This window comes from Cynara cardunculus, assembly GCF_001531365.2.
Source record: "Cynara cardunculus var. scolymus isolate 2C chromosome LG 8, CcrdV1, whole genome shotgun sequence".
In the NCBI taxonomy this organism is placed as follows: Eukaryota; Viridiplantae; Streptophyta; class Magnoliopsida; order Asterales; family Asteraceae; genus Cynara; species Cynara cardunculus.
In genome coordinates, this window is record NC_037535.1 from 2,831,299 (window position 1) to 2,846,753 (window position 15,455).

At 34.0% G+C, this 15,455-nt stretch overlaps 2 protein-coding genes across 2 annotated transcripts; one reads left to right on the forward strand and one right to left on the reverse strand.

Annotated features, from left to right (window-relative positions):
- Window positions 1-937: 937 nt before the first annotated feature.
- On the reverse strand, window positions 938-2,743 carry LOC112517139 (mitochondrial import inner membrane translocase subunit TIM17-2-like). The gene is made up of 2 exons (XM_025124479.1): window positions 2,002-2,743; window positions 938-1,285 (listed from the first exon to the last, which is right to left on the reverse strand). The coding sequence occupies exon 1, from the start codon at window positions 2,651-2,653 to the stop codon at window positions 2,018-2,020; it is 636 nt and encodes a 211-aa protein (XP_024980247.1). The 5' UTR covers window positions 2,654-2,743; the 3' UTR covers window positions 938-1,285; window positions 2,002-2,017.
- Window positions 2,744-8,982: 6,239 nt separating this feature from the next.
- LOC112516798 (E3 ubiquitin-protein ligase MPSR1-like) lies at window positions 8,983-9,300 on the forward strand. The gene has a single exon (XM_025124030.1). It carries the CDS (start codon window positions 8,983-8,985, stop codon window positions 9,298-9,300), a length of 318 nt encoding a protein of 105 aa, XP_024979798.1.
- The last annotated feature ends 6,155 nt before the right edge of the window (window positions 9,301-15,455 follow it).

A 15,455-nucleotide genomic window follows, 5' to 3' on the forward strand; every position in this document is an offset into this window, starting at 1 on the left:
TTATTTAACATTTTTTGGAAAGTCCAAGGACTTATTTAACATGTTTTGGAATGTTCAAGGACTTATTTGTTCCCAAAAAAAGTTTAAGGACTTAATCATTCCAAATAAGAAAGTTCATTGGTTTTTATTGTACTTTTCCCTTATTCTTATCATCGTCTCATCCCATAGTTTGACCACTTTGTTTCTTTTCTAGTAATTTTTATTTTTTCATATATTTTTAAATATCAGTATACTCGGTAAGTGAGAAAAAAGATTTTTATCTGGTTAATGTTTACCAGATAAAAGATGCTTACCGAAACAATTCATTTTGATGGTAAAAAATGTCATCCGATACAGTAAAGTGAGGTTAATCATAGGTTGTTTGTTTACCTCTTAATAGTTTCATTAAAAGACAGCTGAATCATTAGGTCAATCTTGTTTGGCAATTGGCAAAAAAAAAAAAATTTGTCTCCTAATGATTCTAAAACCCTTTGAATGATTTTGTACCATGGGCCTTCCTTAACCATTCAACATCCTAATTTCAATGTAAACAATTATATTTCATTTTCCACCTACGTGGGACAATGGTTTTCTATGCTCAAACATTCACTTCAATTGCAACACTTCTACAATACCTGAAATAAAGTGCAATATATATACATATATACATACGGACAAAAAAGATTTGGTTGTAAACCAATTTTAGGTCGTGAACCGAGGGAAAGATGAGAGACACGTAAACATTCATGAACTATTCATGATGAATAGTACAACATTCATGATCTACGATACACCATTCATAATGAATCACTTGTGAATGTATTGCTCTCCTTCATCCCACAATTCACAACCCAAAATCAGTTTGCAACCAAACGTTAAATGCGTACATGTAAAACGATGGGTTTCCCCGCTCAAACATTCACTTCAATTGCTTATAACATCTTTTCAATCATGTTTTGGTCCAACTTCCATCCCCGTGGCGAAACTTGATTTCTTTAATGTTGATGTTCGATACATAACAGAACAAGACAAAACAAAAGCTTATTATTGGTGGGACAGTTGTACAGGACTTGGCAGCACAAAAACAAAAAACGTAGTTCTTTTGTCCAATCAAAAGTGAGGAAACAAAAACCAACCACCTATGTCAAATTAAAATCTTAAAATATTCCGCAATTCTTTCACCAACACGCCACGCCTCCCTCATTCTCGTTAGTCCAGTCCCATCTTGTCTGATCATGTCTAGGTACCAGATGCACCCGAATAAGCATGGATCGGAGTCTTCTAACAAGATTAACTCAGATCTTTCCTACAAAAGAAGCAAAATACGAACAAAAGCAACATAAACGGTTTAAACCCAATCCCCAGTCTAAAGAAACTACCACAAAGAAAGATCATATCATAGATTAAGTTTATTGTATTAAGTTTGCTTGTGGCTTATGTGAGGGGTCCAGGCTTATTTCATATAGCCATGTTGGCTTAATGGCTTAACAACACACCTAAGAGGCTGTTCCGTTGGCTTTCCATTTGCTGTCTGTGGAGATTAATTTGTCTGCATAGATTGAGAAGATATTTGTTTGAAGGGTCTTTTTCATGGATGAAAGAAACATGTCCTTAACTGAGAGGGACAGGTTTGGCAAAAAACTTGGCTTTCTACATAAAGCTCCCCCGAGAAGCTAGAAGCTTCCTGATTAAGCCACTTTCTATATCATTAAGCAACTAACAAACAGTCATGTATAGCTAACGAAGTAGGTTGTGAGTCTCATAAGCTCATTAAACTGCTAACATACAGACCCTAAGTAGAATGTTAAATAGTAATTTTGGTTCATCAAGATTCATGACACACCATGGAAGAGCCAAATCAAGAATCAATGTCCATAAGTCACTAGACACCCATTGAAGGTGTGCTGATATCAAGAAATCTTGATCAGATAACTTAGAACAGATTAACAGGACAGAAGAACAGATATAGATTCAAAAATGAACTCAAAAGAGAATCAAATGATTCCGGAAATAAGAACTCACCCCTGCAAATTCAGATTCATTTGAACTCAAAAGTTGGAGGTGCAGGCGAATCAAAGCTTTCTAAAACTTCAGTCTTCACCTTCGGCTTCGGTTCCTCTTCTTTGCCACCAAATAAACCACCAAACCATGACGGCGATGATGCCGTCGCCGGTGCCGGATCGGGTTGGGGACCTCGATTAGGCAACTGAAACCCTGCCTGTGGCGGCTCTTCGATTATCACCGGCGGAAGCTGTTGGGCGCTAAGGACTTTGTTGAGCATGATTCCGGCACCTTCAATTAGGGCTAACAGAACACCACCAAAAACCGCAGAGCGAGTCGCGGGGCCTAAACCCTGACGCATCTGGAGGAATCCTCCGGTGGCGGCACCGGCGATGATGGAGTTCCATGGATCTTCCTTCTGGCGTGCGTAAACCATGGTACAATCAAAGGCGGAGAACAAACCGCCCCATACGGCGAAGCTTCCGCCGACACGTGGCGCGTTCATACGGACCGCTTGCGTACCGCCGATGAAACGTTCGCCTTTCGGTGAGTTGTAGATTCCTTTAAGAAAGTGAAAGGCGGAGCCGCCGACGGCTCCCATGCCGAATGCGCCACCGATGTCGTCCAAGATCCGGTCCGGGCACGGTTCTCGTGAGGTTTCCGGTGTACCCATATCGTCGTTGATCCTGCTAGAGAATTATAATAGGGTTTAAGAGGCTTATTCTTGATTTGGATTTTGAAAGTGGAAATAGAAATCTTGAGCTTGCGTGAGGGTTTAGGGTTTAGGGGAAATTGTTTCTTGGGAAAACCGCTGTCCAAAATACTAAATATTTACAAAAAGAAAAACGAAAAAACCACCGAGTCGTGTTTGTTTTTATAAAAAAACTAGGGAAAAGTACAACAAAAATTAATGGACTTTTTTGTTTGAAATGATTAAGTTTTTAGATTTTTTTTGGAACAAATAAGTTTTTGGACATTCCAAAATATGTTAAATAAGTCTTTTGATACTTTTTTGGAACAAATAAGTTTTTGGACATTCCAAAATATGTTAAATAAGTCTTTTGATACTTTTTTGGAACAAATAAGTTTTTGGACATTCCAAAATATGTTAAATAAGTCCTTGAACAATTTTTGGAACAAATAAGTCCTTGGACATTCCAAAAAATGTTAAATAAGTCATTGGACAATTTTTGGAACAAATAAGTCATTGAACAATCCAAAACATGTTAAATAACTTCTTGAACTTTTATAAAACATGTTGAATACATTCTTATGACTTGTACAACTAGTTAAAGTGGTAAAATAGTGAAAAAAATCCGAAAAAAAAACCCAATGAACATTCATATTTTGAATGATTAAGCCCCTAAATATTTTTGAACCAAAAAGTATTTAGATCTATAAAATTAAACAAATATAACAAAAAAGTACTTACATTTACAAAAAAATAATTACATTTAAAAAAGATTKTTGATAAAGTTTATTTTAATTAAAATAAAAATATATTATGTCAGTGATTTTTCAAACAAAAAAAATAATTATTATTAAATTTATTTTAATTAAAAATATATATATCATGTATGTGATTTTTTAAATTAAAAAAAGATTTAAAAAGATTACTGGTGAAATTTATTTTAATTAAAAATCGTATATTTTATAAACTTTTTTTATTTTTTTTAGTTTAAAAAATCACTGACAAAATATATTTCCGGATTTTTTTCACTATTTTACAACTTTATCGTTCAAAATATGAATGTTCATTGAGCTTTTTTCCAGACTTTTTTTCCACTATTTTACCACTTTAACTAGTTGTACAAGTCATAAGAATGTATCCAACATGTTTTATAAAAGTTCAATAAGTTATTTAACATGTTTTGGATTGTTCAAGAACTTATTTGTTCCAAAAATTGTCCAAGAAGTTATTTAACATTTTTTGGAATGTCCAAGGACTTATTTGTTCCAAAAATTGTCCAAGGACTTATTTAACATATTTTGGAATGTCCAATGACTTATTTGTTCCAAAAATTGTCCAATGACTTATTTAACATGTTTTGGAATGTTCAATGACTTATTTAACATGTTTTGGAATGTTCAAGGACTTATTTGTTCCAAAAAAAAGTCCAAGGACTTAATCATTCCAAACAAGAAAGTTCATTGGTTTTTATTGTACTTTTCCCAAAAAACTACTAATAACCTCTTATGTCTGATTCGTTAAAAGATAAGAACATTTGGACTGTTTGTTTTTTTTTTAATTTTTTAGAGACATTTATATTTTATTGTTTTCTTATCTGGTAAGAAGTCCATCAATCTCTTATTTGTCTTTTATTGTTCTTCAAACTCTCAACAACGGCGTTTTTCAATCGATTAATCTTAATTGATGATTTCTCTCGATCAATCCTCACGTCTCTCAATTGATGTATTTTAATATGATTTAAATATGTTAAATACATTAATGATATATTTTCGTTTAAATGAATGTTAATTGTAATTTAGATGTAAATTTCGTAATGATGATAAATAAATATGTGGAATTGTATAAATTTTATTTATAAATTCAACAGTATAATTTTTTTAATGGGTAAATAGATAATTTAAACAAATTCAAACGTTTATCAGTTTACAAAAACAAACAGTCTTATTGATTCAGATTCCAGACGTCAGCATCACCTCTTATAAATCAGAAGTTAAATAAGACTTCAGACTTCAACACTTCTTAAAATACAAACGCCACCTAAGACTTTAATTTCATTTGATAAGTAAATATTTGATTTTTACGGGGTTTTTAACTAAATGCTTATCGGGTAATTGACAAACTTTTATCTTGTCGAATAACATTCGGGATCATCAAAATGGGTTGTTTATAAGCGTCTGCTACCTTGTAAATGCTAACGGAGGTAGGAACCTTTGTTGTTGTAATGTCACTTATCGAGTAAGATTCTTGGTTCTTATCATACTCCCCTGATAAGGTAAGTGACCTAATAAATCCCCTACGGTCTTGGCCATGTGCATGGAAAGTTTTAGGTCATTATGTAAGCAAGATCCTTGTGGACATGTGTATCATGATGGTTGTATTACAAAATTGCTCTCTTTTTGCAATTCTTGCCTAGTCTGCGGAAGCAAAGTGCTCGATGTACGATCAGAAATAGGTTCAGATCCTCCGATACAATGATGACAGTGGTGCCTCGTTAGGATAAGAGATGACAACTGGGTTGAGGGTATTGGACCCCAGTTCCTCCCCTTGTCAAAGATTAAAATTTCATCCCCATCCGGGGGTGGCGGAGGGATTCAAGGAGATCCCAATAACCAATTTGGTCCCGAGGTAAGGAATAATAACGGAATCGATCCCCCTTTTGACTGTACAAGAATATGTGGACCAACGTCTTGGAGCTAACGTGGGATCCGCTCAAGGGCCTACCGATGCAAAATTGTATGAATACGACCCTCGTTGCGTATCTTGATTATTAGCTTTTAATCTAATATCTTTATGCATAAATGTCAATTTAACGTTTAAACGACATATCATGCTAAAATTTCGATCAACCAAGTTTTCAATGTTGCATTTGTATAAGAGTAATATCAAACAAACCTGGTAATCATTTATATTATTTAATAATTGAAAATTTTATACATCCACATTGTTATATCACTGGAATTTTCTCCACAAACAATCAAACGGATAATGGATTGTTGTACATGTTTCCATCATCTTAAAAGATTCATTATATATATATATATATATAACTTTTTTTTATTAACCTGGATATCCAACCAGTTATGTGAATCGACTAATCCTAACGTGAACACCTGTTTTGTGGGTAGTCCGAAATCACCACATTTGAATCTTTGTGGTCACAAGAGGATTTTTTTTCTCATTGGATTTGAACCTGAGACCTTCAGATATTTTTGACCTTTAGAGACCAAACTCAAACCAATCATGCAACACTCTTATGGTTCGTTTAATATTTTTAGGAATAACCTGGATAGATTTTAAAAACGTATTGATGATTAACACGATGTATTTATTATAATGATTCTTTAGAAGGGTTTTTATAAAAAAAATTCAAATAAATTTTGAGGATTAAGTGCTAAATATTAATTGTTAGAAAGGTTTTGAAATAATAAGTTTTTGCATTAGAGGATGTTTTGAAGAGAGGGTTTTGCTTATTGGAAAACTAGAAAGGTATTCGTACAATGTAGAGAAATACATTTTGATTTTGATATTTTATTTTATTATTTATCTCAGTCGATGTTATAGTATGGTCTTATGTGATTTTGAAAAAACGATGATATTTTTATTTTTTTTTAAGTAAAATATAAATTTAAAGATATCATAAAAATTTGACAAAAATATATCGATATTAATGACAAATTAACTATTTAAAATTCTTTTTTTTATATAAATTTTTTAATTCAATTTTTTTATTATAATTTAATTTAGGTTCAATAACGAAGTAATTTATATTTGGTTTAATAATATAATTTTCTTGTAAATATAATAATTAATTATTTTTTAAGAAACCAATAATTATCTTAATTATATTTTAGATTTTTTATATTTTAAAATGAGATGTTTATCCTCTATTTGATTATGTTTATCCACAGTTAGTTACACGAATTCAAACATGCACCTTTAATAAGTTGTACTTATACATAATTACTTATAATCTTGAATTTTAAGTAATATGCATCAATATATAGTATTTCATGCATAAAAATAGTTTTTAAGAGTTTTTGTCAAATGCTTTATAATATAGTATAGACTAATATGGTAAAGAGAAAAAAAAATCATAAAGTACTTGTTCACGTACCTTTCGTTATTATTGTTATAACCTATTGGTTGGGCGGGTTGAGCTAGGTCCAACCCAATTTTAACCCTCCTAATTGACGGGTTAGAGGTTAGGCAGTGGGCGGTTCAGCAGTTAAACGTGTTGGGTTGGACGGGTTTCACGGGTTGACAATTTTGTGTACACCCCTAATTGGTTCCACGTTTACTTGTAGACAAAGTCTTCCAAACATTTGAAACACAGATATTTTAGATGATTCATTAGCATGGGAACGGATCTGGTTTCTAAGAATCTATTAGAACCGTTGATTATAAAAGTCTAAAGTAGAGGTGCATAAGAACCTGATCCAATCGAAAGTGGTAATGGTCCCTACCAAGATTGGTTTCTATTGCCGTGACACAATCCCCTTTTTTGGACACGTTTTGTTTCTGTTTTAGTTTTAGTTTTTGTTTAAAACACGACTTTGAAATAATTGTGTATAACAACAGAAAATTAACACATGAAATTGTTTTTATCAAGCAAACATATTTAAAATGTTATTAAGCAGTTTCTTTTATTTAATAATTATTGATAACAGTGTGTTCAGTGGGTATCATAACGTATTTTGTGTAATTAGTGAACAATGAAACCATTTCATTAGATGAAACTGTGAAACGTTTTCGTTCATTAAATGTAGTAGTAAATTCTTTATTATTATTATTCAAAAGGTTTCATTATGTTAAATTGATTATAGTGTGTTTTATTTTTATTGTTGATCTATTTTAATGATTGATATAATTTTATTTACAATATTTGAACATAAAATTAATATATTATTTTACAAATGATTTTCTTTCATTAATATTACGATATACATGATATGGTTGTCATTAATATTACCACTACCAAAGTTACCATTTTGCCCTTATAGGGATTATAAAATAATTTTTTTATAATTTCCTAATATAACCTAAACTAATCTTGATCATTGATCAAGAAAATAGATGGATGAAATTGGTTTACAAGGTTTACACAAATGAGGGGGTTTTTTGATCACTCCTCTCTCTCTCTCTCTCTCTCTCTCTCTCTATATATATATATATATATATATATATATATATGAGGCAAATCAAATAGAAACCTTTTATATGTTAGGAACTCTATGAACCAATATAGACCACTCATTTAATTTCCGTAATTACTCTATTATTTATCTTATTTATTATATCAAGTGTTTCTTAAAAAAAACTCTTATTTTGCTTTGATTTTGAAACAACACATCGGTTTATTTGTTTTTGTAGTTTTTGTAATGGCAATTGGAATGATATTAACTCCTACTTATTCATTATCTATATCACACGAATTGAGAAGTGACTTTGTGAAAAAGTACATCGCTAAATCAGAAGAACGATCGGCTCGAACGCTCGGGTTGGAAATGATTGAGAACTACGACGGGGTCGAAATGCATTTGTGGTTGGACAACTGTAAACACGAGGGTACATCAGTTGATTTTAAGCTAGTACAATCAATGATTCCGCCTCTTGTGCTCTATTAGGCCTATCTTTTCTTCCCAACATTGAATTCCCTAACTTTCCAACTTTTGTCGTTTTCAATTTTTTTTATTAACCTGGATATCCAACCCGCTATGCGAGTCGACTACAGGGCGACCACCGCTTTGCAGATAGCCCGGAGTCATCGCATTTGAACCTCCGTGGCCACAAGGGGATTTTTATTCCTCCTTGGATTTGAACCTGTGACCTCCTGGTACTTTTGACCTGTTTTCATTGGCATGAGTTGATCAGTTTTTGTAATACGTGTTGTTTCACCAATGAAATAACACATGAGGTTGATATGTTTTGAATGTAGTGTCATTTCACCAATGAAACATTACATCGATCAAGTAAGTTCAAATAGGAAAAATGAGTTTTTTTCATAATACCGTTGATAAGATAATTATGGAAGTTATATATATATATATATATACACACACACACACACACGAGGTTTAAACGAATGGATTGGATTGACTTGAAAAATGGAAAGATTCGTACAAGTTATATGTTTCGTCACCATTTTATGGATATGATTTCTACCCTATATATATCTCCACCATCTTCTCTTCATCTCCTAAATGTCCTCTCTCCAACTCATACAGTTATAGATCGATTATATTCGGAAAAAAAATCCCAATTATCATTCATCGGTTATGGATAACTCCTTCGATCTTGACCTAGCTTTAACCATGGAAGATCATAACTCCACCACCACCACCTCAAGTACTACTGATGTGAATAGCAAAAGATTAGAAGTGTGGTTGCCGGAGGACAACATTTCCGCCATGCTAAAAGTGGTCGTGCCTGCTGCAACGGGTGTTTGTACCGTGTGCATGGAAAGTTTTCAGTCATCATGTAAGCAAGCTCCTTGCGGACATGTGTATCATGATGGTTGTATTACAAAATGGCTCTCCTTTTGCAATTCTTGCCCAATTTGCCGAAGCAAAGTGCTCGATCTGCGATTAGAAATAGGTTCCGACAAATCCTCCAACGCTAGGTTGGCTTAACAATCATGTTATTGAGACAATGATGCCTCATTAGGGTTAGAGATGGCAACGAGATCAAGGGTACTGGGACCCAACAGGGACAAAGATTAGGGTCCCAGTACCCTGTCCTGACCCTCTTGGGGATTAAACTTTCATCCCCATCCCAAAAGAGGATCAATGATTTTTCTCTATCTACACAGTTTAAATTTTTATCTGATATCTTCATATATAAATGTCAATTTAACGTTTAAAGATATATCATGCTAAAATTTCAATCACCAAATTTTAAATGTTGCATTTGTACAAGAATAATATCAAACAAACCTAGTACAAAAACTCGTATGTCAGTTGCAATATTTAATAATTAATTTTTTTTTATTAACCTGGATATCCAACCCGTTATGCGAGTCGACTAATGTCAGGACGACCACCTGCTTTGCAGATAGCCCGGAGTCACCGCATTTGAATCTCCATAGCCACAAGAAGATTTTTATTCCTTCTTGGATTTGAACCTAGGACCTTTAGGTACTTTTGACCTTTTGAGCCAAGATCAAACCAATCAGGCATCACCCTTGTGGTTGTATACATCCACATTATTATCATTAAAAATTTCCCCACGAAAAACCAAACCGACATTGAAATAGTTTTTACAAGTTTTCATCATTATTGAAGATTCATTATATTAATTACCGTTTTGTATTATATATACTCTGCTTTCTCATTTTATTATACACACACAGACACAGATAAGTGTTTTTGACTTATACTTCATGTCGGTGACGAAGGGTATTCCCATCGCTGGTCAACTTGAAGATTTCTCGATCATATCAGGTTCAGATATCACTATTTTTTTAAGTCATTTTACAAGGTTTTGGCATTGGAGACATAACTTTTAGTTAAAAGTTTGGTCTTCACAAGTCGATTGATACATTGGTGAATCTTCATATTTTTTATTAACCTGGATATCCAATCCGTTATGCGAACCGACTAATCCCAATGTGACCGACCACTTGCTTTGCGAGTAGCCCGAAGTCACCGCATTTGAATCTCCATGGTCACAAGGAGATTTTTATTCCTCATTGAATTTGAACTTGGGACCTCCAGACACTTTCTACTTTTGGAGCCCAAACTCAAACTACTTTTTTTAAGTATATGATATTTATATACGGCAAATGCAACAAATACACTCACATACCCTTCTCATATTTGGTGAGGTTTGAACCCCTGACCTCTTAAGAGACCAAAGACCATTTTGGTGTTAAATACTACTTGTTAGAAAGGTTACGGAAAAAAAAATGTTTTTGCATTAGAGGATGATTTTCAAGAGAGGGTTTTGCTTATTGGAAAACTGATATGGTAAAGAGAAACATCATTAAAGACTTGTTCACGTAATTGTCGTTATTATTGTTTTATGCAATTGGTTCCACACTGACTTCTAGACAAAGTTTTCCAAACATTTGAAACACAAATATATTAGATGATTCATCAGCGTGAGAATGGATCTGGTTCTTAAGAATTTGTCAGAACCATTGTTTACAAGGGTTCAAAGTAGAGGTGCACAAAAACCCAACGTGAAATTAAGGTTTGGTCCCTACCAAGTAAGGATGGTGATTTGCCCTGACCCGGTGGAGAATCCGGCTCTCTTGATCCGCACGGGGATTCCCTGCTAAAATGGGTCTCGGGGTCAGGGGTTGTTGCTCAAACCGAGGTTGGGACAGGGATCCCTGGTAGACTCAAATTAACATATATTCTTCATGGGGTTTGACTGGGGTTTGACCGTGGATGGGATATTAATCCTCGTATCCGTCGGGGACCGGGGGCTATTACTAAAACCGGGACCGAGGCCTACAAAACCCGCCCAATCCCCGTCCTGTTGCCATGCCTACTACCAAGGTATGATACAATTCAAACTAAATATTATAAAAAATGCACGAAAGATAATTCAAACCATTAATAAAAAAACGCAATACTTCATACATAAACCGACCTAAGAACCAGTTTCGGGTGATCGGGCCTCAAACTGAGCTCACTTGTACTAAGATTTATGAGACTTGGTTTGGGACCACTGACGTATCTAGATCAGTCCGTACTTAGTTGGTTAAGGACTAGACCTGAAGATCGATCAAATTTTTTATTTTAAAAAACAAACTCGTTAACCTAGGACAAGTAGACCCTAGTGGGTCCCACTCTAAAAACTTAGACCAACCACGCTGACCTAATTTGCACCGATTTGTTAGATGTACCTTTAAGATGCGATAATGACAGAATTCAAGAGTTCCATGATACTGTTGTCTGTAAAGATTATTAAAATCTTCAAGGGCATATTAGAGTTTTCTGTAGTTGCTCAAATGGTACACACCTCAATGGCATAATGCCTTCACCTGATTTAAAGATAAACAGCTTTAATCATCTACAGTCCCTCCATAACCAGTCATCCATATTCCAAGATCATCGTATTGAAGTTGGGCAAAAAATAATTAACAACAACCAACTTTGTGAGATCTCATATCGGTTGGGGAGGGAACAAAGATTGTCTTATAAGGAACTTGATACCTTCTCTATCAGACGTATTTTAAAACAGTGAGTCTAGGTGTAGACAAAATGGACAATATCAGGTACAGTTAGCAACCAATTTTTTCCTAGTATTCTTTAAGTTTTAGAATACGGGGTTAATGTTGGAATATGTGAAAAAAGTGATAATACCCAGTAAACTTCAAGGGTATTTTGGTAAACTTGAAAAGCTTACTTAAATTTTGATTGTGAATTTTATTGTGGTAAATTTTCTGTTGTACAATAGGTATAACACATAAATCCTATTTGTCAAAACCCCATTGGCGGCTACCACCGTCGACCTCCCCCTCTCCTTACAACATCGTCGTGGACCTCTTATCAACAACCAAGAAACACCGATAACACTTAAAAATCACCCTCACCAACTGTCCCATCTCCATGTCATCTCTTACCCCATCAACCCCACCCCTACCTTTGCATGTTCCATCTCCCACGGCTAGGGGCGAATCCACATCCAAACTAGGGGGTCAATTGCCCTTTGGTCCCTTATCGAGTCCCAAGTGCCCCGTCACCATCACTAAGAATCATGAATACACCATTGTTTACGGTTATAGATCGATGATAATTGTGTTTTCAGAAGCCCACTCATGATATCAAAAAAAAGTTTCACATCAAGGATGGAATATAGGATGAATAGGGATGGATGTCGTGATACAAAATTAAATGAAAAAAGATTATGTGGCGTTTGGTTCACAAAATGAAATCTGTCTGAATTGGAATGAAATTTAACTAGGTCTGATCATGTACTTGGTCGACAAAAATTGGAATCTATTTGTTTGGTTCGCTAAATGTAACTTCATAATTACAATAAAATAGTGATAAATGACCAAAATACCCCTTCATGATATTTTCATACTTTATTGCTTAATTAATATATATTATATAATGACCATATTAATATTAATGTAAATGGACGGCACTGGTGGCTGTGACAACAGTGGTAATGACGGTGATAGTGGTAGTGGCAATGACCATAACGAAGATGGTGGTGGTGGTGGTGGTGGCGGCAATTGCAACGATGGTGGTGGCATTAGTGGAGGCGACGATGGTGGTGGTGACAATCGCCATCGTGGTGGAATGAGATTGATTAAAGTAAATATAAGAGTACAATAGTCTTTCTTAATTTGTTTTTAGTGAAATAGAACTGGAAACCGAAGAAATTAAATTCCATCATACATGGAAATGAAACTATGTACCAAGACTCAGAGAATGAACCAAACACATGAATCGAATTTGGTCAGTAAAACTAACCATTCAAATTCTTTCAGATTCCAGCAGATTCCAGCGAACCAAACGCCACCTTAACTTCCTAAAATTTATAATAAAAAAAGGTACTCCTACTAAAGTTTCATTTTAGACCAATTATTAAATGACCACACTAAAATCTTAAAGTGTGTTATTGCTTATAAAGCAAAATCTTTACAAAATAGTACTTGGATTTACAACCCACCAAAACCAACCCCACCAAGGGGGGAATTATAGATGAAACATCAATTTATTTGAAACTAATTTATGAAAAATATAAAATTGGCCAAAGAAATTGATCAATCCTTGGCAGATTTCTGCTTGAAAATTCATTGTGTAACACCTGTGTTTTTATGGTTATTCGTTTAAGAGGGTATATTTGTATTAGCAAGTCAGTCAGTGTCTAGCTACTATTGAATGTTCATGACTTTTGAATCAAGAGTCATGGTATATTTGGGGTGAAGAAAAGCTGTGTTGGAGGTTATCCGAGCATTAAGAGACCTCTGATGCAAGTTTGATTACTTGAGAGGTCATAAATCAGCTAAAAAAACTCAATAAAGTGTCGAGCTAGTTGTCAAGTGAGTTAAACTCACTTGAAAACTAGCACGAGGAATTTTGGGCTGGGGTTAGTTTATCGCTAGTTTAAATTAGCGGTGAAACTAGTGTCAGACACTGAAATTCTGGCTAGTTCCACGCTAGTTTAAACTAGCGGTGAAACTAGCGTGGAGGCCTGGTCTGTATAAAAGACCAAAAATCGGGGTTTTCCTCATTTTAGCTATAACTTCTTCATTTCTACTCCGTTTTGGACGATTCTTTTTGCTATGAATTTGTTTTTTGAGCTCTTCAAGATGGAACAATGATGATTTTGGAGTTCATAGAAGTTGAAGGTAAGATCACATCTTTGTCCTTTGAATCTAGAGTTTGGTCCTTTTGCACCAACAACTCTCATTATATCTTAGGTTATCTTTTGTGTATGTTTTGGAAGAAAATGGACTGTTATTGAGAGCTTTGCACCTATCTGGAGTTGTAGTTTGAAGATTTCATCTCTTCACCAAAGGAAGCTCAAGATTTGGGTAAAACCTAGATTTAGCTTAAATCTAGCAAAATAAGTTCAAGTTGCTTTGTGAAAACTATGTACACGCCAAAAGCGTTTATTTTGAAGTATTAACATGTTTTACTTGCTACTTATCAAATGTGTGGGTTATTTGGTGAGTTTTGCATATTTGGTATATTTTGTTTTATAAATCATATAAAATGTTTATATTTGGGTTTTTGGACGTTTTGATAAATAAATCACAAGTGTGGGTCCTTTAGATAAAAATTGTTTGATGATAAATGCATATTATTGTGTTATAAGACTTTTTGAAATATAAACGGTATGGTTTTAATTGGAAAATGATTTGTCCCAACCAATAATATGTTTTTGAGTTAATCATGTCTTTTGGAGCATGTATTTGCATAAACGTCGGTTAAATACGTTGTATTGCTTTTGATGACTTTTATGAAATAGTCAATTGGGTTGTTGAGTTTTTGGCTCGGTTTTGACTTAAATGAGTACTGGGGACGTATGTCCAATTTAAATTGCTCTATGTCGAGCCTTTGGAATTATATGCAATTATGGCATAATTATATAATATATTACACACTTTGAGTGCGTTAGTCATTCAGTTGGAGTCGTATAATTTTATGGCTAGAATGCAATGGATTCATAGGCATAGAAGTCGGTTTTAAGGAGTACGTAAGGGATGAGATTCTCAAGTCGTAACTTGAAAATATACATTATGATTATTATGTGATTTCCAAATGAACGAGTTTAACGTGAGTTTCCTTTTGTTCTTATTGGAAATAGGCATTGTGATTATTATGTAATTTACAATTCATCTTTTACTGTAGCTTGGAAATATGCATTGTGATCATTATGTAAGTTCCAAGTGAACGAGTTTAACGTGAGTTTCCTTTTGTTTTTTATTGGAAATAGGCATTGTGATTATTATATAATTTCCAATTCATCTCTTACTCTAGCTTGGAAATAAGCATTGTGATTAGTATGTAATTTTCGAATGAGCGAGCTTTCGATCACAATTGACTGGATTGGGTTAATGTCAGTGGTTTTATATCTAAAGTGATGCAGCTAATAACATTAACTTGTAGCTTACTAATGTGTTCCGTCACAATAAATAGTAAATCAGGTCTCCCCTCTTCATCTTCAGATGTTTTATACCATTGTATTTAAGACTTGATTGAAGCTATGATGTTTTATAGCTTTACTATTAGTCGTGTGAGCATTGAGTTTTGGTTGCGTGTAATTGAGTATCTCGATTAATGAGACTTCATCAAAAAGTGGTGGATTTTCGGTATGT

Coding starts and splice junctions, on each gene's coding strand:
- LOC112517139 (XM_025124479.1), bottom strand. CDS start 2,653: ATGGGTACACCGGAAACCTCACGAGAACCGTGCCCGGACCGGATCTTG.
- LOC112516798 (XM_025124030.1), top strand. CDS start 8,983: ATGGAAGATCATAACTCCACCACCACCACCTCAAGTACTACTGATGTG.